The sequence below is a fragment of the Guillardia theta genome (genome assembly GCF_000315625.1).
Source record: "Guillardia theta CCMP2712 unplaced genomic scaffold GUITHscaffold_4, whole genome shotgun sequence".
NCBI classification, from domain to species: Eukaryota; class Cryptophyceae; order Pyrenomonadales; family Geminigeraceae; genus Guillardia; species Guillardia theta.
This window is the reverse complement of record NW_005434670.1, coordinates 837,099-857,529: the sequence shown is the minus strand read 5'-3', so window position 1 is coordinate 857,529 and position 20,431 is coordinate 837,099. Positions and strand designations below refer to the sequence as shown.

At 56.5% G+C, this 20,431-nt stretch overlaps 5 protein-coding genes across 5 annotated transcripts; 2 read left to right on the top strand and 3 right to left on the bottom strand.

Moving 5' to 3' along the window:
- Nucleotides 1–549: 549 nt before the first annotated feature.
- GUITHDRAFT_100404 (hypothetical protein) lies at nt 550–4,657 on the bottom strand (the record flags this gene model as incomplete). The annotated part of the gene is made up of 5 exons (XM_005841080.1): nt 550–598; nt 651–751; nt 923–1,681; nt 2,092–4,461; nt 4,514–4,657. The coding sequence occupies 5 exons, from the start codon at nt 4,655–4,657 to the stop codon at nt 550–552; spliced, it is 3,423 nt and encodes a 1,140-aa protein (XP_005841137.1).
- A 1,821-nt stretch (nt 4,658–6,478) lies between these two features.
- GUITHDRAFT_100403 (hypothetical protein) lies at nt 6,479–8,891 on the top strand (the record flags this gene model as incomplete). Its single annotated transcript, XM_005841079.1, has 13 exons — nt 6,479–6,785; nt 6,827–6,900; nt 6,943–7,024; nt 7,071–7,134; nt 7,181–7,256; nt 7,466–7,537; nt 7,593–7,676; nt 7,723–7,955; nt 8,008–8,116; nt 8,220–8,533; nt 8,591–8,663; nt 8,716–8,792; nt 8,852–8,891. The coding sequence occupies 13 exons, from the start codon at nt 6,479–6,481 to the stop codon at nt 8,889–8,891; spliced, it is 1,605 nt and encodes a 534-aa protein (XP_005841136.1).
- Nucleotides 8,892–9,088: 197 nt separating this feature from the next.
- Nucleotides 9,089–13,633, bottom strand: GUITHDRAFT_100402 (hypothetical protein; the record flags this gene model as incomplete). The annotated part of the gene is made up of 25 exons (XM_005841078.1): nt 9,089–9,184; nt 9,331–9,411; nt 9,455–9,538; nt 9,589–9,687; nt 9,740–9,778; nt 9,836–9,948; nt 10,016–10,054; nt 10,126–10,176; nt 10,942–10,992; nt 11,034–11,114; nt 11,155–11,298; nt 11,427–11,469; nt 11,530–11,621; nt 11,670–11,715; nt 11,798–11,876; nt 12,055–12,136; nt 12,190–12,367; nt 12,415–12,462; nt 12,515–12,574; nt 12,629–12,741; nt 12,803–12,857; nt 12,910–12,997; nt 13,053–13,380; nt 13,430–13,527; nt 13,587–13,633. The coding sequence occupies 25 exons, from the start codon at nt 13,631–13,633 to the stop codon at nt 9,089–9,091; spliced, it is 2,235 nt and encodes a 744-aa protein (XP_005841135.1).
- A 574-nt stretch (nt 13,634–14,207) lies between these two features.
- On the bottom strand, nt 14,208–16,014 carry GUITHDRAFT_100401 (hypothetical protein; the record flags this gene model as incomplete). Its single annotated transcript, XM_005841077.1, has 15 exons — nt 14,208–14,277; nt 14,328–14,383; nt 14,438–14,497; nt 14,551–14,620; nt 14,667–14,715; nt 14,783–14,819; nt 14,869–14,946; nt 14,989–15,066; nt 15,110–15,184; nt 15,231–15,290; nt 15,333–15,399; nt 15,445–15,524; nt 15,584–15,647; nt 15,703–15,799; nt 15,966–16,014. 15 exons carry the CDS (start codon nt 16,012–16,014, stop codon nt 14,208–14,210), a joined length of 990 nt encoding a protein of 329 aa, XP_005841134.1.
- Nucleotides 16,015–16,246: 232 nt separating this feature from the next.
- On the top strand, nt 16,247–19,612 carry GUITHDRAFT_100400 (hypothetical protein; the record flags this gene model as incomplete). Its single annotated transcript, XM_005841076.1, has 14 exons — nt 16,247–16,617; nt 16,737–16,860; nt 16,912–17,034; nt 17,251–17,423; nt 17,480–17,562; nt 17,624–17,639; nt 17,694–17,769; nt 17,827–17,854; nt 17,902–17,947; nt 17,994–18,073; nt 18,119–18,192; nt 18,767–18,871; nt 19,310–19,371; nt 19,534–19,612. 14 exons carry the CDS (start codon nt 16,247–16,249, stop codon nt 19,610–19,612), a joined length of 1,440 nt encoding a protein of 479 aa, XP_005841133.1.
- Nucleotides 19,613–20,431: the final 819 nt, after the last annotated feature.

The window sequence follows — 20,431 nt, the reverse complement described above, 5'->3', positions numbered from 1 at the left end:
GTACGCTTGGCTTTGTGATGGGATAAGTGTCAAGGCCATGAAGCTAGTGCTGAGATGATAGGATGGCGGTGGGAGGGGGACGGAAAGCGATGAGACTGATCAGGAAAGAGGGGTACAATGGAGTAAGATGTAGAGATAGAGGGACGAGGTGGGTAAGAAGGAGATGTGTGGAGGAGACATGAAGGGCGGGAGGGAATGGTAGATAGCGGAGGAGGAGGCTGTCTTATCTGACCTTGAATTGGGCCGTTCAAGGCCATGGGATGTCACGGGGGGGAGAGAAATTTTGATGCGCCTGTGAGGAAGTCAAGTCAAGCAGAAGGACAGTGATGATGAGGGCGTGGGTTTTGAGGTGGGAGGGAGGCAGCAGACGAGGAGAGGGAGGAAATGTGGGTGAGGAAAGGCAAGCGAAGGTAAAGGAAGCACAGGAGGATAGACAGGCACGAGGAAGAGGCAGAGGCAGAGGAAAGGGTAGGCAGGGAGCGGGCAGCAGCAGCAGGAAGAAGAGAGGGGGGGGGGCGGCGGCGGCGGCGGCAGCAGCAGCAGCAGCAGCTACCTGTTCACATCATCCACACTGGGCTGATAGGACGTGGACCCTTGGCTGGCAACAAGTCCATGTCAACATGGTTCACAAGATGCATCTGAGGCCCCACCTGAACTCGATGGCTTCAAAGTCCTCCTCCTTCTCCCCGCACCCTTCCTTCCCATCCACCTCCCTGAACCAGCGGATCCTCGTCGTACCTTCTCGTCCTCCCTGCTCAGTAACGCGGTCACTTTCCTCAAACTCTCCCCATGTATCAGCTCCGCCTCCATCACCTCCTCCTTTCCCCCTTCCCCATCTCTCCCACCTCTCCCCCCTCTCCCACCCCTCCTCCTCCTCGTTCCCCTCCTCCTCCTCCTCCTCCTCCTCTCGTCTCCTCCTCACCTCGTACACGTAGGTGATCTGAATCGGCTCGACGTACTGCTGCCACTTGTTCATGCTCAACTCCCAGCTCACGATCTTCGGCTCCCCATCGCCCTGCTCGACCTCCCTTCTCCCTCCTCCCTCCTCCTCCTCCTCCTCTGGCTGCTGCTGCTCCTCCTCCTCCTCCCTTGAGGAAGGAGCCACAGTGCTGGAAGTGACAGCGGAGACCACGACTCCCTGCTCGCCCGTCTCCTTCACAACTGGTGACGTCACTACCTTGAGACGATGCTCCGCGTCCTCCTCCACCACCACGTAGGACGCCTTGGTCTGTCCTGCCAGCAGTGTCTCCCCACCATCTGCCCGCACGCGGTACCACTGGAACGAGCACACCAGGTTCACTTTCCTCGCCCTCTTCGCGAACGCGACGATCTTGCTGCCTACCTTGAGCTCTCCTCTAACCTCGCAGTTGGTGAGCAGCACGGGCTGCCCATCCTCCTCCAGCTTCTCCTTCCTCTTCTTCTTCTTCCCTGACTTTCGCACAACGTCCTCCTCCTCCTCTTCCTCCTCTTCCTGGCCTCCATTCACTTTGTCTGTCTGTTTGTCCAAGTCCGAGAAGAAAGTGTTCAGCTGGGGGACAGATCGATCCAAGTCGCGCTCTTCCCCCCCTCCAGCTCTCCTGTCCCTCCCACCGCTGCTGACTAGATCGTCGGTAGGACGCTGTTGCCATCCTCCTCCTTCGTACGCCAAGGACTTGAGGCTCATCGGTCTCGCTGACTCTTCCTGGATGTGTCTCTCCTCCTCTTCTTCTCTCCGCTGAGCCTTCTCTACCCGAGCCCTTCTCGCCCTCTCCTTCTCTACCCGAGCCCTTCTCGCCCTCTCCTCCTCCTCCCGAGCCCTTCTCGCCCTCTCCTCCTCCTCCCGAGCCCTTCTCGCCCTCTCCTCCTCCTCCCGAGCCCTTCTCGCCCTCTCCTCCTCCTCCTCCTCCTCCTCCCGAGCCCTTCTCGCCCTCTCCTCCTCCTCCCGAGCTTTCCTCGCCCTCTCCTCCTCCTCCTCCCGAGCCCTTCTCGCCCTCTCCTCCTCCTCCCGAGCCCTTCTCGCCCTCTCCTCCTCCTCCCGAGCTTCCTAGCCCTGTTCTCCTCCTCCGTCCCTGAGCCCTTCTCGCCCTCTACTCCTCCTCCTCCTTCCTCTACCCGAGCCCTTCTCGCCCTCTCCTCCTCCTCCCGAGCTTTCCTCGCCCTCTCCTCCTCCTCCCGAGCCCTTCTCGCCCTCTCCTCCTCCTCCCGAGCTTTCCTCGCCCTCTCCGCCTCCACTTCTCGCTGTCTGTGCGCATCATTCTCCTCTTCCCTGCGTTGTCTGTCCTCGCGATCATAGAGCATCCGCAGATGCTCCTCATCTTCCCCTCCACTCTCCTCTCCCGACCTCCATGACCCTTCCCCGTCGGACTCGCGTCCCTCGTCGACCCGCCCCTCCTTCATCTTCGCTTCCTCATTCTTTGCATGCTGGGCAAGTTGCTTCTCCACGGAACGATCATCTCCTTGCCTCGGCATCGACACCAATGCCTGCACTCCATTCTCCTCATCCTTCGACCCGCCAGCATCGAACGAGGTTTCGACCCCCAGCTCTCCATTTCGCTCTCCTCCCTTGCGGTTCGAATCGAGCTTCGCACGCAGCCTCTCCTCAATCTCTCGTCGACGAGCTTGGACTGACTTCTCTCTCCTCGGCTCTTCAATCGCCTCCAGCGGTCGCGATGACGTGGCATCTTCCCGCTTTTCCCCTTTTCTCTTCTCCGTGCCCTCCTGCTGTTTCTCATCTGAAGACGATCCAGCATTCGGTAAAGCGTTCTCAGCTTCCAGCCTCCTACCTTCATGCCGCTCCTCTTTACCACCTTCTCCTTGTCGCCTCTCAGATCCGGACCGAGGAGATGACGGCGGAGAAGGATCTCTTTCATCATGCTGCTGGCTCTTCATCGTCCGGGTTTTCTTGTCCCTTGCCTTGCTGGTCGCCTCGTCCCGCTGCTTCAGTAGGAGGACGCGGCTCCAGATCTCCATCACCGTCCTCTGCAATCCTCTTGACGTGCGAGGAGCAATCCCGTGAGTGAAGATCTTGCTGCGCAGCTTCGACTCTGCTTCCTCCTCCAGCCAAGAACTTTCTCTTGCGGCCTCCGGCTGCCTCGCTGTGGGACTCTGACTCCAGCTGAGCCTGTTCCGCTGCTTCCTCCTCCCGTCCTTCCAGTCCTCTACTGGGCTCTTCTCCACCACCAGGCAAGACTTCAGGGAGCTCTTCGAGCTTTTCAGCGACGACCATTCCTTGAGCATCGAAGACAGGCCGTCCGAACCCTCCTGCTTTCTCCTTGCTTCCACCTTTCTCTTCAGGGCCGACCCACTCCCGGGAGGAGATTCATCCTCGCGAACTCGATTCCTCTCAGGAGTTGTGAAACCGTTTCCTCGCACAAGACCTTCGTCCTCCTCTACGTCTTCCTCTACCTCGAGAGTCTTCCCTTGGCTAGGCTTCCTCCTGATGCTGTCCAACGTCTCCACCTGACTCTTCAGCTGCTCCCCCAGCTGCTCCTCCAGCATCTTGCTCTTCGACGTCAACACCTGGAGGAGACGAGCTACATTCACTCGCTTCCTCTCCCCTTGTAGGTCTTCGCTGTGAAGCGACTCGTCGTCGGACCCGGACTGGTCCAATAAACGGCTCCCGTGCAGGGAGGCAGAATGGCGACTGGGGGGCAACAAGTCTTGACTCCTTCCGAGCTTGCGAGGTTGTGAGCGAGAGGATCTCAACGATTGTCTGCTGACATCTGCCATCTCTCTTTCGTTGTCACTGTCTTCCGCTGCCCACGTCACCAGGGGAGTAGCGAACTTGCGGAAATCCCTATACTCCTCGAAGCTGAGGTCGAACTCCGCGTCAGGATTGGGTGCAGTGTCTACCAGCCATCCGTCACGTACGGCCTCCGCAGCCATCGCTCCAAGGGCCTGCGCCTTCTCTGCCTCCTCCTTCTTCACAGCCTGCCCGTCGATGTACCGAAGGCTCTTGCCAAACGCACAGATCGCCATGACGCGGTAGCAGTAGCATCTTGTGATTGGATTTCCTTGCAACCAGATGCTCTCGAGCTTCGGCTGCTCACAGACGCCGCGAAAGCTCTCGAGGAAGTTCTCTTCAGCATGCAGCTCCTCCAAGGAGGGCTGGAACTCCCAGCCCTCGAACGACGTGAGGAGGTTGTTCTGCATGTAAATCCGCTTCACCTCTGCATGCATTCCCATTCCCTTGAGCGAAGTCAGCGAGAGAGAGCGGATTGTGAACGTTCCTAGCCCCGCAAACACTGGGATCTGCCCCACAGCCTTCTCCTTGACCCCTTGCAGAATCATCCGCCTTGTCCGGTTCAGGGTTTGCGACCTGTAGGAGAAGCGGAAAAGACTCGCCACCCCCCTCCATTTTCGCCGACCGAAAGTTTTCAGCTCAGACTTGTCCTTCACCTTGATCTCAGGCCGAGAATTTTCCAGGATCTCCTCCTCGGAGAAGTTCAGCTTCTTCTCGAAAGCTCGCCTGGTGTCCACACGCTGCACGACGACGGTCAGTCAAACAGTCCAGGCATGCTCAACAATCACTCACAGCCTGAACCGCCGACCATGGCCGATGTGTTGACGATGCTCTCAACTCAAGAGCATTAGCGTCGGCCCAGTACTTGTGCGCTCCGCTGGGGGTCCATGGCTTCCTGGATTCTAGAGCCGATTTCCGCAGGCGGTCTGATTCCATGGCGAGGCGCTGGTTTACTCGTGATAGAGCGTCTGATGGACCATGCTCTACCAGTCAGAACTGCACAATGCCATCGTTCGGTATGAGGTGGCGACAGGCTGGCCTACAGCACTTTGATGTCAGTTGAGCCTATCAGAAACCTTCGGATTTCAATTCATCATATGAACATGATCGATCTAGACTAATCTTTTGAGTGTCAACTAGATCGCATCTAGATGCCAAAAACGTGCATGGAGAAGGCGGGTGAATGGGGAGGGGAAATCAGCTCCAATCTCTTGCAACCGTCCCGACGCAGTTCAAACTGCCATTTGTAACAAGAGGGGGGAGATCGGAGGGCGGGGAGGAAACTGTGTTGGCGAACGGCTTCATGACAGCTATAGGGTGAATGCCTATGTCATCGTGTCCTTTTCAACTATCTCAAGCAATCGTCTTCCTGTCTGATCCCTTCCTCCCCGCTCATCTCTCTCCTTCATTGCGCCCACGGGCTTACCGTGCATGGGGCCTCCGAGTACCCCCACAACCCTCCCATTGCTATCCGAAAACCTTTTAGTACCCCTACAATACTTTGAGAAATTACCGGTGGTATGGCACCCCTACCTACTTCTTATGTACCCCTCGTAACGACTTTCTGGGTGCGAGAATCGAACTAGACAAATATGGACTCTCGACTTAACCGTGTCACTGGCACCCCAGGTCCGCCGGGCCGGGCCCGGCGCCCGGCCGGGCCGGTCCGATGACCGCGGCAGGCTTTCAACTTCAAGTTTTCAAGTTCTTTTTCATGCAATCGGCTCTAGAATCCAGGAAGCCATGGACCCCCAGCCGCGCGATACGTCGTTAGTAAGGCGGCCTTGGACTGAGCGCGTCCTTCCCGTTGCCAGTCCGTGACTGTGAATCGAACTCAGTTGGGACACCGCTCATGATGATGTCACGGCGGTTCACTCGCCGGAGTCGAGCGGCGGCGCCGCCGAGAGTCCGATCACTGAGTGGCCGGCTTTGCCAAGTTGCCAGTATGGCAGTGTTCATCGACGTGACAGGCAACGCTTCAGATTCGGGTCAACTTGGCAAGTTGTTGCAGCGGGTAGGCCCCGGTCTCACACGGCGGGCCGCGCGGCGGCGCGCTCAGCCGCACTGCAGCAGTCACGCCGGTGTTCACGGCGGCGGCAGGGCCAGCCCTAGTACGCGGCACTGTCCGATCCGACCGTCACAGCGGCACTGTCACGCCGGCCCGGGCCGGCGCCCCGCCGGGTACCGTACGTTGAAGCCCGCCCGGCGCGAACAAAATCGGAGGCGCGCTTGGCATCAACATTGAGATCCGGCTGCCCAGACATGGTGGACGGGAGAAGGAAAGCGGGAGGAGGGGAGGAGAAGGGAGCTGTTCAGCGACTCTAATGCCGGTCCTCACTCGTTGAGAAGTATGCCAGAGACATCCCGACCTCCTGAGTCCATAGGCGATGGCAAAGCAGGGCAGCATCTCCTTCGGAACTGCGATCGTCCTCCTGCTCATGGTACCATGCTGCCGTTCAGCCTCGCGGTCTCTGCGGGAAGTTGGCATGCTGTACACGGCCAAGAACCAAGTAATGCCGCTCATTCTAAGAGGAGGGGCCTCCCATGCTGAAGGATGTCGCCTGCCCGGCGGATGGATACAATCGATTGACCCCGAAACCAACCGAACGTGCGTCCCCTGTACTTGGATTTGCCCTGTGATCGATGAAGTTTTCTTATTGCAACCACTGGCAGCTACTACTATGACATGATCTCCTTAGAAAGGTGGCTCCATCCCGCTGCTTCCTTGCATGATCTTGTGCTTTCAGGCAGTGGACGATGCCGTGTGGCTGCGGGCTCCATGAGAGGAAATTGAGTGAAGAAAAGGCTGGAGCCACCAAAGTCACAAGCAACGACGACGTGGACAAAGACGAGGAGAAGGTCGACCAGAGTGTGATGCCGTTAGGAGGAGTGGTGGATTTTAACTCAAAAGACTCTGAGAATTCAGACTTGGAAATCCGCTCAACAGTCGCACGAGTGATGGGGTGCAGACGAGACTTTCATGATGTTCGCACGATTCTCAAAGATAAGGAGCATGTATCCAGCAAGAGAGCGTGTGACCAAAGTTTCTTGGAGATCCAAGCAGGTTTGTTCGACAGTCCATTTTCAAGCTTGAGCTTCACGTAGAAGAAAAGCGTCGGAAGGTCGCGAGCGAAGTCAACACCCGTTTGTCTGGAGGTCCAGTCGAGGAGGAGAGCGAGGTCTAAAATGCTCTTCAAATGTTCATGCTGAAGTAGCGGAAGGCTTCTAAATCAGCCCCGTTCCCTGAATTCACACACGAAACGATCCTGCATGGGCACGGTGGTCCAGTCCTGACCATCACAGGTGGACGAGCTTTCCTGTCTCTTCTCTTCTCATCGACTTGCTGCAGGTCACAAGTCAGATGTCTTCCTCTCAGGCGGTATGGACCATGAGATTCACACGTTCGACCTGAGGTGATAGCGGGCCTGGACATGTTAGACATGCTCAGTAGGTCTTCAGGCGGGTGGATCCGACCAAACTGACGCCGTCTCACTCCTTTGAACCTGCTCCAGGGTGTAGCGTGAAGCAGATTCAAGTGAGGCCCTCAATGCTATGACATATTGTTGATCGTTGTCATAGATTTGTCCTCATCCATCCAACACCTTCCTGCCAGAAGACCTCACCGTGGAAGAAGGGAAGAACGAGATGTTGCTCATCGTGGCTACCTCCTCTCATCAGGCGGCTTTGTTTCGACATGGGCTCAAGAGACGAGCAGGTCCTGAGCTGAGCTGAACCCCCTCTCAGCGACTTAGAATGACAAAGTCTCTACCAGGACGTCCTCTGGTAGACTTCAAGGCAGGAAACCCATACTATGATGTAAGTCAAACTTCTTTCGACCTGCCCGGCTCACGCTCGCATTGCACTCCTGCAGTACATCGAAGACACGGCTGGACATATTGCATCGCTGACTGCAGCCTTCTGGCATCCAAGGAAGTCAGGCTGGTGCTACACTGCGGTGAACCCGAACACATGCTGCTGGTGACTTCTGATCCCAAGATCAGGCAGGAGACGGGACTGTCCGCCTGTGGGACGTGAGGAGTTGTCACGTGGGCGATGTCTCATCCTTTGCTGCCTCACCTGAGCAGCATAAAGTCCCCATTCCCTGTGCCGTCCCCTCGGACGTGGGCGGAGTCCTTGCGATGACTTCGGAAGGGAATATCGTCATGTGGGATGACCGAGTCGGAAAGAGGAATCGCATCCTCACAGACGCTGAGAAGCCAGAAATCACAATCAAGTAGCTTCTGCCCGATGCGTCGGACGCCATCTGAGACTTTCGCTCCTTCCAGGGACGCGCACCTGAATGTTGACGCATCCGGATTGCCATGTGCCTTGGCGTACTTGGATAGGAAGCGGCTGATTGTGAGCCAGGGAGGGGGGATGGACAAGACAGTGAAGGTACAGAAAGAAGGAGAAGGAAGGAGGGAGGAGGGAGGAGGAGGGAGGGAGGGAGACCGGGCAGGGGAGAAGGAGCCAGTGGGGACACTCATCTGAAGTCCAGGTCTGGGATGTTAGGAGAACTGACAAGCCGGTCAAGATCTTTGAGAACGTTGACTGTTCCAGCTTTGGCTCTGCCATCTGCTTCAGCCCCGATGGCAATTTCTTTGCAGTAGGCTCTAGAGTCTTCTCGAGCTCCTCCGCCCGATCCAAGAAGAAGAGGAAGGAGGAGAGGGGTGAGGTCAACATCTTCGACTCCTCAAGGCTTGTCAACCTCCAAAGCCTGCACATCACCAGCGGCCCTGTCGTCTCGCTGTACTGGGATGCAACTTCGAACAACCTCCTCGCCGGCTCCACGGGGGGGAAGATTCACGTCTTGTGCGGCAACACACTTGTTGAGCGAGGAGGGTAGCGCTGACACTGCTGTAGTCACAGGCAGAAGGGAGACGGGGGCATACACACGATCCCTGGGCTACAGCTGCAACCACTGAGCACAGAAGCCTCCCCGGTGACCTTGGTGCCCCTCCTACCTTCTTTTTTTGTGAGATTTGCTGGAACAGTCTGCTCCTGTCCATTTCCAAAACGACTACTCAGGCGTGGACCTCATCGAGCTTCAGCTCATCAAGAGGACGCTGCGGTACGTCCTCCGCTTCCTCTGCCATCGCTGGCACTGCTGACGCTCCGATTGCCCAACAGGGAGGAGAGGGAAGAGGCCATGCCCGGCTCGACAAGATGAGAGGAGGAGCGCTCGGACGTGTGTGCGACGTGAAAAAGAATGTCATGGAGACGTTGCGAGCCATGGTCGATGTTGCATGACATGACGGAATTCATTCCCTGAGCTCGATTCCGACTTGCATAAGTTGCAGAGGAGGGGGGGGGGGAGCTGGAGATGGTGCATAGGAGGACGGAAAGCTCTTAATCCTCGTTAGCATCTCAAAACAGAATCCGACTATCTTCGTCAAGGCTCATCTGACCGCTCTCCACAAATTCCTTCCAGCCCTCGTTGGACTCCTTCTTGTAGGCGAATCGCTAGCAGAGGAGAAGCATCAGCGAGGGAGGAAGGGAAGCATCAGCGAGCGAGGAGGGGAAGCATCAGCGAGGGAGGAGGGGAAGCATCAGCCAGCGAGGAGGGGAAGCATCAGCGAGGGAGGAACAGGCCCGTTGACGTCTCGCACCGTGATCTCAACATGGAACGTCGCACAGGTGACGTCACCCAAGATGCCGAGGAAGTAGTCAGCGTTCCCCTCGGTCAGAGCCTGGAACCTTGTAAGGCCTACACCCTCCTCCAGTGCCAGTCACTTCCAGCTGCGATGGATCGATGGGGATCTTGAGAGGGCGGCAGAGTCCCAGCACGATCGTTGAGTTTTCAGGTCCGAGGAAGGACTGCGAGGGCGTTCAAGGCAGGAGCAGACGATGAAATCCCAGTCACATACCTGCGCCACCTGCGCCACCTGCGCCTGGTCCAGCGCCTCCGGGACTTCGACGCCGTCGACGCTGAGGAGGATGTCGCCGACAAGGATTGAGGGAGTGCTCTACGCCGCGATCAGCGCCGGTTGCATGCGATGTGAGTAGGACAAGGCTCACCACACTAGCTGGGCTGTTGGGTACCACTCCGCTGACTACCTGGGAGTACAGGGAGTTGCCGAGTTAGCTCCTGGTCAGGCATCTGCTGCTCCTTACCATGCATCCTTTCTTGTCGAGCCGCCATATGATCCCACAGCCGAAGAGATCCGGCACTTTCTCCTTCGTCTGCCGGCGGAGGCCCAGGAACACGTCAACCCCGCCTCTGTCGCCTGTGGAGAGGAAGAATGAGCAGCTCCCTGATCAGGGCAAGGCGCTCACTTCTCCTGTTGAAAGCACCCTGTGCTGCTCCCATCAGAGCATTCGCAGAGGTTAATGCTGACGATCTGATCAGGGACCAGGGTCATCAAAATCGTGTTTATGCAGCAATCAAAGTTGACCTGTTATACCGTGAACTTCCCTACGCTTCATCACTCCGATATCTGCCGATACCCACACACCTGCACAAACATGCACCCAATCAGCCCTTGCGCTGGTAGCGGAGTTCAGCATCTCCATGGCTCTACATGCGCATGTGGGAGTTGTTTTTGACGGCTGGGCGAGCTTTCATCAACCCCCATGGCTCCTTCTGGCTCTTTGTGCTCCCTTCTCCTTTCTTAGGGTATCAAACGTCCCCTAACTCTCCCAAAGTACATCCTCTCCCACTCCCTCCCTCCTCTCCCTCCCTCCTCTCCCTCCTCTCCCTCCCTCTCCCTCCTCCCTCTCTCTCCCTCCTCTCCCTCCCTCTCCCTCCCTCTCCCTCCTCCCTCCTCCCTCCCTCCCTCCTCCCTCCCTCCCTCTCCCTCCCTCCCTCTTCCCTCCTCTCCCTCCCTCTCCTTCCCTCCTCTCCCTCCTCCTCCCTACCTCTCCCTCCCTCTCTCTACCTTCCTCCCTCCTTCCTGTCTTTTTCTATCCCGTCAGACGTCAAATCCTCACCCACCCCACCCTCTGACCAGTTTTTCGGAGTTCGCGCTCGGGGCCTCCGACGGATCGGAGAGGGCGGAATGGCCGGGGGAAAGGTTGGCGAGGGCGGGAGTCAATGGCGGCGATGGAAGCAGATGTGAAGACTGACGGAGCTCGGAGCTTCGAGAGTGCATGGCGAACACTGCAGGATGCGAGTACAGGAGAGAGAGAGAGAGCAGGTGCGGATCTTCTTTGAATCTTCTCGAACAATTTATACATCATGTCGTTCTTCCCTTCCCTGCTCTCTCTTCCATGCCGATCACTTGCTTCAGCGAGCGGACTGTTGTGTTCCATGTCATGCGAGCTCGAATGAACTGCGTGTAGTGAGTCAGGGGAGGAATCTTCACACCCCCACCCACCTTCGCCGCATTGCCTCCCACCTTCCTCGACCTTGCTGGGTCCGCGAGGAGCCCCTTCATGGCGCTCACGATCTCATCTGACGCGAATCACATGATCACGAGAGAGGATCGATATACCGAGGTAGCTCTCCCCCCAGCCCGTGTAAGGGTTCGTGGCCCCCTCCGTGGAGCTCACGATGGCCTTCTGTTTCCGCAGAGGAACGCAGGAGGCGGTCGGAGCATCTCCTTGGGGACAGGCGAGCTGGATGAGATCCAAATGCCCTGCAGCCTCGTCTCATCTCAACGTATACGCAGAAGACCGAGAGAAGGGGTTGGGGTTGGCAGGAGAGGATGAGGAGGAGGAGATCAAGGGGGGGGAGAGGGGGGGGGGAGGGATTAGGACTCGTCACCTGTGTTGGCAGAGAGGATGACGGGAACTCCACTTGCCATGGCCTGCACGTCTGTCAGGCACGCTTCTCCCTCCGAGCAGCGTCAGCTTGCCTCCATGGCCACCAGGTTCGTCCCTCCCTCGCATCGGTTCGGGAACACGGCGACGTCAACCCAGTTCCTCAGGACACTTGACAGCTCCTCTGCGCTGCGATGACCTGCTGGGCGTGAGCTGGGGGGAAGGGATTGTCTCCAGCTGGAGTCACCGAGGTCGAAAGAGTCCGATGGAGAGATGCCGTTGAGCGAGAGCCACTTGAGACCTCAGTCAAGGAATGCCGCGCCTCTCCTCTCCTCGCCCTCCCCTCCTTCTCTCTCTTCCCTTCTTAGTTCTCACCTCTGTAAAGTCGTACCTCCCATCCGCCTGTAGCTGCGGCATCCCTTTGGTGTACCCAGGTCCTCCCCCCTCTGCATACCTGCGAAGAAACTCAAAAAGAAAGTTTCCGTTCTCTCCCCGCGTCCCACGCCTCCAACCATTCTTCCGCCTCCGCTTCTCCCATCCTCCCCTCTTTTCCCTCGCCCCTTCTCCTCCTGCCCTCCTCCCTTTCGGTTGCCGCCCGCATAAAGCTCAGCCCTTTCCCATCCTCTCCCTACCAACGAATCGGCCAAGGATTGTGCCAAGCAAACAAGAGGATGGGTCTGGGGTCCAGTTTCTGCGCAAGGAGCTCGCGGAAGGCTGCGGTCACTGTGACAGAATCACGGGCAAAGAGGGGATCAAGCGTGCGCTACCGATGTCCTGCGCTTTGCGAAGTTCGAACTTTCCTCCCGAGAAGACGACGAATCGATCGCGCAGCTTGTAAGGTCTTGCAACCTGCAAGAAGGCCTGCTGCTCCCTTTGTTGCTTTCCTTGCCCCCCTTCGAGCCCGGCCTGCCTGTTTGCTGGATAGAACACGTCTGTGTCTACTCCCTGGCATGACTCAGTTCTTCTTGAGGGAAGAGAGCAGACGGTAGCACCTGGAACATGCGGTGAACGGGTATCTGGATACCAGACTTATTCAGTATCTGAACAACATTCTTCAGAGTTGTTGTAGTTGGCAGGTGTTTTCTGCCAAACCTGAGCATTCCATGTAGACCCAACAATGATTCCATCGAAATTTCGCTCCGCGGCTGAGATCTGGGAATTGTTCAAGCGGAGACTGACATTGAGGCAGCCAAGAATCCAACGAACCAACTCCGGGCTAAAACTGACGCTATCGAAGAAGATGATTCCAAGGTTGGGCCTCCCCACCAGCCGCGGGCGATGGAAGTGCATATGATCGACGGCGTGAATCATCGGAATATCTAACAAACAGAAGGGACAAGACGCTGATCAGGAGGAAGCTACTGCAGATCTGACAGTTACCCGTCTTGGTCCTTGCAAGTTGTCTTCTCCTCATGTCCTCCTGCGCTCTCAGTATCTGTCCGCCATCATCAGTCCCTGACCTCATGCCATGCCATGCCATGCCACACCTTCTTGACCCTCTCATGCTGCGGATACTCCGGGCTCAGTGCACTGGGATGTACCTCTCCGAACAGCAGAGGCTCGCGGCCGTCGCTGCTGAATGAGCATCGAGCGTCACATGTCAAAGGGCATCGCAACCCTCCAAGCTCACATTGAGTCGTTGAAGAGCCCGAACAAGAGGGCAAGGCCCAGGTTTCCCCATCCGATACCAGGGATAAGGGAGATGTTGATTCCGATGTAACCTCTGTGCCTGCAAACTGCATCCCCTTCCTCGTGCGGGGGTCCCTGACCTGGTCCCTGACTCATATCGTGCTTCTGCTCCCCACGCCGCCTTGCAGCCTCGTCTGAAATGGTGCCCGGGCTCCTGGTTGGACCGTTGAGGTCAGGGTTTGATATCCAGTTCTCGCTATCGAAGAAACGCAGCGGGTCCCCAGGAGCTACATGTACATGTCCCTTCAAGAGTCTCCGCAGCGAGAGATCTGTGCACCCTCAGGCTGAGAGCAAAGAAGCAGTAGAAGGAGAAGAAACCTTCGTTGAGAGGGAAAAGAAACTCGTCTTGCTCGATCGGGAAACATGAAAACCATAGAGCTGCGAGCGCGACGATTGAAGTCAAGGCAAACCCCGTGCTGCAATGTTCTATCCAGATGTCAGAGGGACGAGATGACGTCAACTTCCTGCCTCATACCTGATGTCATTCTCCAACTCTATCGAGGTGCATGTACCATACATCATTCATCCCCGAACATGCTTGAGAGGTTTGTTGCTATCGCAGCCAACGGCTCTCCTCTCCCCTCGGTCTACCCAACTTGTGGCATCTTGATCGACAGCATGCAAACAAAGCCGTCTGACATCAGCGAGACGCTCGCCTCCATCTCCTCCCTTCCTTCCCTCTTCATACCATGTTGGATCGGAGGTCTTTGACCTACTGGTGGGGTAGGGGGTACTCTACTTCAAGTCTATACCCTCCATTCTATTACTCCTTTCAGGGGTTCTTCAAATGAAGACATGGTAGGGGTGGGGCCCCACTTTTATTTTCTTCGTTGTCAAACTTGTTGGTTCGGACTTGGTATGGTAGCAGAGCATGGACGAGCAAGATATCAACGAGGAGGACGACGAGGAAAGAGCTCCTCCTCCTCCACTTCCTCCTTGTCCTTGTCCTTGTCCTTGTCCTTGTCCTTGTCCTTGTCCTTGTCCTCCCTCCCTCCCTCCCTCCCTCCCTCCTCATTCTTCTTCCTCAATCTAAGATCTGCTCTCAATCCCTGGCGATGGGTCGGCACCAGACAGCATTGCATGGGATCGCACAGGACTAATCCTGCTCGTACTTGAATCCATGGATGAGGGCAAGTTCAGCTTTCTGGAACTCTCTCCCTAGGTATCTGCTCCACAACGATCAGCGGGAGGGGGGGACGGCAGCCAAGGAGCTCACGATGCATGCACGAGCGACTTGAGGGGGCAAGCAGGCCACTTCTCGAACACCATGACCTATCAGAACTCAGTCGATGCCCATCATACACATCTACTGTCGCTTTGTCTTACCGCTAGCTCTTTCGCTGTCCTCCCCTCGAAGCGCTTGACCGGCGGGACCTTCCTGTCCGCCTGCAAGGCACTCTCAGCTCGCAAGCAGGATCAGGGGAGAATGCGAAAGATACATCGCACGGGATCACGTTCCCCTCAAGGTCACAAACTCGCCCTTGATCGTCCAAGATGCACGAGTAGAACCTTGGTGCTGTCAGTGACAGTAGCTGCCAACGAGTTGCAAGCTCACTCGGCACAGATCCGATGAATGTTCCTGTCGACGCTCACCAGGAAATATCCTGTGAGGGGGAGGAGGATCAAGGACAAGTGCAAGGAAGACACGGCGAGCATCCGAGTGAAGGTTACCTTCAGGCTCCATCTGCATCCTTCGGGTAGATAAGAGCTGTCGGTGCAGGGCATGAGCTGGTTTTAGAACACAATTGTTCACCAACCTGATCCAAGCTTGCTTGTTCAATCTTCATCTCTGCATCGAGAGGCAAGAAGCACGGAACATCAACAGGCCTCGGTTGCTGCAGATGTATGACGCAGAGCGCGAGAGCAGGGAGGTCTACCTTGATCATGTGTGGTTGGCCCGCGACCATGTGCACAACTCTGTCTGCACGGGCTGAGACATGTTGGTTGAGCCATCCCTTCCTTCCCAGTCAGCGGAGGAGGCAGAGTGATCAGGGAGACCTGGCAATCAACGAAGGCCCGGCTCATGGTGTGTTCGGGATGAACTCCGGAACCGATCTCATTCGTCACAAACACCTGACAGTGCTGTGAGAGACCGGCGCCTATGGTTGGGAGCACTGACGAAGGTAACATCCCACTGCGAGACGAGCTTGTCAAACTCTTGTTTCACCTTCTGCAAGGCCTGGGCACAGTCAAGAGGGCAAAGGAGCAGGATGAGTCCTACCAGCTCTGAAGCCTTCGTGTCGCTGCTCACAGTCACGTTCTCATCGTCAGTCTTGGGCATCGAGAAGCTGATCAGACTGTCATCGGGTCTCCGTAACATCAACAACACTTACGCTCCCTCCTCCAGGAAGAAGTTTGTCAACCACAACGTCAGGCAGTCGACCATTACAGCTTTACCGCTGAACTGCTCAGCCTGGAAAGGTATCAACAAGGCGCCTCCAGCAGGAATGTGGATGAAGATCGGAGGTTTACATTCTCACTGAGATTCAGGTTGCATTCTATTGTCTTCCAGTTCGGACCCCGGTCGGCAACGTGCCTGCGCATGCAGGTTAATGCCTGAGATGTGGCATATCAGGATTGAAGCCGCTTACTTTGAGATGCGCTCCTTCATCTCCTTGTCCCAGACCTTAGCAGTCGCTACATATACTGGTTGCTCACAGATCTTCTCACAGAACTTCTGAGCATAGCCTGCGAGCAAATCAGCAACTCTTGCCAGCCATGGCGACGATCCCAGCTCGCGATCATCTCTCAGTCGCGATTAAACGTCCTGTCCTCCTCTCCTCCTCTTGATCCCATCATCTCGTCTCTTCCACTCCTTCCCCCTCCACCTCTCTCCATCTTCTCCTCCTCTTACCGCTCTTCCCGCTTCGCGCTCCTCCTGTCACGAGCACGACTGATGCCATCGTTTGCGTCCCAAGGTGGTTGACCGCGGAATCTGGTAGACCTAGAAGTAACCACAGTACCCGGGAGACCGGAGGCTCTTCCAAGGAACAGCCGCTTGTCAAACCTGAAAGTTGTCAGTTCCAGGATGGGTGGGGTGATCTTACGTACCGGTACTTTCAGAGATGAAATGATAGATAATTAAGGGGTAGTGCTCGTATGTGCCGGGTAGGGCCAGAAGGGTGGGGAAGGACAATGCGGTGGTGGGCGGTCAGGAGTATGTTGGCTGTGGCCGCGTTGGCGGCGTTGGCGTTGACAGGAGCAGCTGACGCTGATGAGACGAAGGGAGGAGGCATGGGAGACGTGCAGGCAGACAGGCAAGGGCGATGGAAACCGTTCTCACAAGTGAGAAGCTTGTTAAGAGGGAAACGATCGGCAAAAAAAGCGGAATCGCAGGCTGGCACGACGGGGACTGAGAGGAGGCTCTTGTCCTCCTCCTGTGGCGAGAACACCTACTACAACGGGACTGAGTGTCTGCCATGTCCTGCCTTCACCTCCGCCCCGGCAGGCAGCACCAACTTGACCGACTGCGTGTGCGTCCCAGGGTACTTCGAGGACGGACAGGGGTGCGTCCCATGCCCTTTTGGAACATACAAGGACGTCACAGACTCCAGCTGCATACCCTGCAGGTCGACTGAACGTTCCCAGTCCTTTAAAGTCGAGCTGACACCATTTCCTTTCCCAGCTCTTGTCCGACTGGCTACTACTCGAACTGCACTGCTATCAAAGACGGGGAGTGCTTGCCGTGCCGCAACGCTCCTTCGCGGGCCGAGTACACGAGCTCGGGGGTGAACAGCACGACTGATGTGGTGAGAGAGGCATGAACATGGTTCAAGGCGCTGACGAGGCATGGCTCGTAGAGCGACAGTGGGTTCAATGTTCCCGGACAGCTGTTAGGGACGGACTTAAGGAGTACTATTTCGCTGACTGTACCGGCGGAGTTTGCGGGGAAGCTTTTCCGGATCGAGGACGAGCTCGTGAACGTAACCCGCGTCCTAGCCAGCTCCTTCGTTGTCCAGCGTGGAGCCTTGTACACGATCATTGCGGAGCATGCCCAGTCCAGTCAGCTGAAGACAGCCTGGGGTTTCAGCTACTCGTGCTTTTCACTCGAGAGGAACGTTGCGATCATTCGCAATGCGACGTGCCAGGCATGAGGGACCTTACGATGCATGCCAAGAGCTGTGACGAGATATGGACAGGTCACGATGAACCTCCCTGACAGCTGTTCCTACGTCTGCAGCGCCTCCACCAGGATGAACGAGGTGGGATGCTCGTGGGTTGTTTCCCGCCGTCTGCTGAACGTTTGCACGGTTGAACAGCTGGGACAGTGCGTCAACTGCACCACTGCTCCTTGTCCCGTCGGTCACTTCAGGTGCTCACGTCCTGGGACGCGGACGACCTCCGTGTTGTGCTGAGCTGTTCCGGCAGGACCGCCTGCAACGAGACTCATGACGGAGTTTGCACCGCCTGCACCAACTCCAAGCCGGAGAACTCTGTTTACAGCTCCCCCGGTGATCCTTGATGATGGGGCTGAGGGTTGTTGCTGGCGGTTTGCTGACTGCCCCCCTCCAGGCATCCCTTACGACTCGTGAGCGCGAATGAGTTTTGGTTTGCTCGTGACCCTCGTGTGCTGATGCTGCAGGAATGCGTGCGGGTGGACGTGTATGAGCGGGTACTACAAGGACGGATCTCAGTGCTCTAGATGTGGCAACTCCCTGGTATGACCAGCGGCCGGCAGGCAGCAGATGGGGGACTGACTGGTGTGACTTGTACAGCCTGACAACGCCAACTACAGCGGACCTGGTGCGTTGCGGTGGCAGAGGAGGGGAGGAGTGAGAGGATGGGGCCAGGAGGACCGGGAGACGGGTGCCCAGTGTGCCCCTGGAGATGTAACGAGTGAGTCGACGGGCAGTGGGAGCGAGGCGCTGACGAGCTCGTCTAGCGGGTACATCCGAGTCAACTCAACGTGCGTTGCGAGGACGACGGCGCAGTCGGGCGACTGTCTCGGGGGAGATCTGCGGGGTGAGAGCGGAGGGGGGGGAGGGTTGCGACTTGATCGTCCTGTAGATGCTTGCAAGAATGCCGAGGGGCTGCCGGCGTCCCCGAGGATGGAGTTCGGACAGAACCACTCGATCGTGATGGTGACAGCGTGAGCGATCCTGGAAAGAGATGGAGCCATGGTGTTCTGACTGTCTTCCCCTCCTTCTCTCCCCCCTCCCCCTCTGCTCCTTGTCCTGCCTCGATCCCACTGCTACCTGTTTTTCCTCTTCCTGCACTTCCTGCACTTACTTCTCCTGCTCCTGCTCCTGCTCCTGCTCCTGCTCCTGCTCCTGCTCCTGCTCCTGCTCCTGCTCCTGCTCCTGCTCCTGCTCCTGCTCCTGCAGATGCCGAATGTGGGAGTATTCCTCCTGCACATCCACAGGGGTACAATGTCATGTGTGCTCAGATGTTCAAGTTGTCAATCAGGTTCCATCCTTCTTGTCTCAACTTCTCTGCACGATGCCTGAATCTCTCCTCCCTTCCTGTCTCCTGTCCTCCTCCCCTCCTCTCCTCTCCCTCCTCCTCCTCCTCCTCCTTTCCTCCTCCTCCTCCTCCTCCTCCTCCTCTCCTCCTCCTCTCCTCCTCCTCTCCTCCTCCTCTCCTCCTCCTCTCCTCCTCCTCTCCTCCTCCTCCTCCTCCTCCGCTGATCCTCTTTTCTTCTCACTGTGATCTCAGAGCGGATGGACTTATCACTGGATGAGCTCCTGTCCTATCGGCGAGTTCAGGTCGCCCTGCTCCAGCTCCTGCGTTCTGGAATATCGCGACACAACTCCAGGGCAGGTTCGTTAACCAATTGAGCCAGCTTCAAAACTTGCCTCCTCCTCCTCCTCCTCCTCCTCCTCCTCCTCCTCCTCCTCCTCCTCCTCCTCCTCGTCCTCCTCCTCCTCCTCCTCCTCCTCCTCGTCCTCCTCCTCCTCCTCCTCCTCCTCCTCTCCTCCTCCTCCTCGTCCTCGTCCTCGTCCTCGTCCTCCTCCTCCTCTTGTCTCCTTTTCCACTCCTTCTTTCTTCCTCATCCTCCTCCTCTCCTCCTCCCCCCTCTCCTCCTTCTTTTCTCCTCCCCCTCCTCTCCTCCTCTTGCCCCCTCCTCCTCCTCCCTTTCTCCTCTTGTTCTCTTCGTCCTGCTCTTCTTCCCTGCCTCTCTCTCCTACTTCGCTCGCCTTTTCTCCTCTCTCTTCCTCCTCTCCTCTTCTTGCTTCTCCTGCTTTACCGCTGTCGCAGTGCGTTCCCTGTACCAACGCGTGCGATACAAACGCGATCTACAACTCGTCGGGAGTGAACGGGTGAGAGAAGGGGGAGGATGTTAGAACAGAAGGACAAGTCAGACCGCAGCAAGCAAGAGAGGAAGGAGGAGTGGGAGGGACGAGGACGAGAGCGAGGCAGGGGTGGGAAAGGGGGAAGGGAAGAAAAATCCCCTTGAGTGAGAAGTTCTTACTGTGTTGCAGTAACGACTGCGACTGGTACTGCGACAACGGAAAGAGCAAACAGTTTGACGCAACGCTCAGTCGATATGTTTGTGTATGATGCTGAGAGGAAAGATGGAGGAAGGGAGAGGAGAGGAGAGGAGGGAGGAGAAAACAAACAGTACCTGACAAGCACTTTTCACTCAGTAGAGAATTCAGAGAAGAGGGAGGAGGTGGATCGTGAGCTTTTGAATGTTTAAATCAGCCTGTTTGACTTGTAGAATCTTATTCATCACACGTTTATTCAATCAATAAAGCAAATGTCCTTTTCTTGCCGCCTTGCCTTCACACTGAAGAATCCGATTCGTCTTCGTTGCAAACCACATCAGCCGTGACGACGAAGTCTCTGCAAACCATGGCAACATGATCGCCAGTCAGCTTGTTGGTTTTGTCACGTTGATCTGTTGTGGGTGTCTTTGAGTGATTGTTTGCTTGTGATTTGGTTTGTGATGTTATTGTCATTGTCATTGTCACTTTTGTTGTTGAGATAGATGATGATGATGTTACTCTTGTTATTGCTGCTGATGATGATGATTATGATGATGATGATGGTAATGATGATGATGGTGTTTGGAACTATCTTGTATTCACCTGGTCTGATCGTCGGAAGGCATGAGAATCATTCCGATCTCCGACGGAGTCTTGTGAATGCTCTTCTGCTAGGAAACGATTGAGGAGGAGGACACAGCAGGTGAAGGAGAGAGGGAGAGAGAGACGAGACAAGGAGAGTATAGAGGGCGGGGAGGGGAAGGGAAGAGGTAGAGAAGGATGAGGATGAGGATGAGGATGAGGATGATAAAGAGGATTATCGAGGAGGAGGAGGAGGAGGAGGAGGAGGAGAATTGGAGGGAGCAGCAGGAGATTGGGAAAGGGTTGAGAG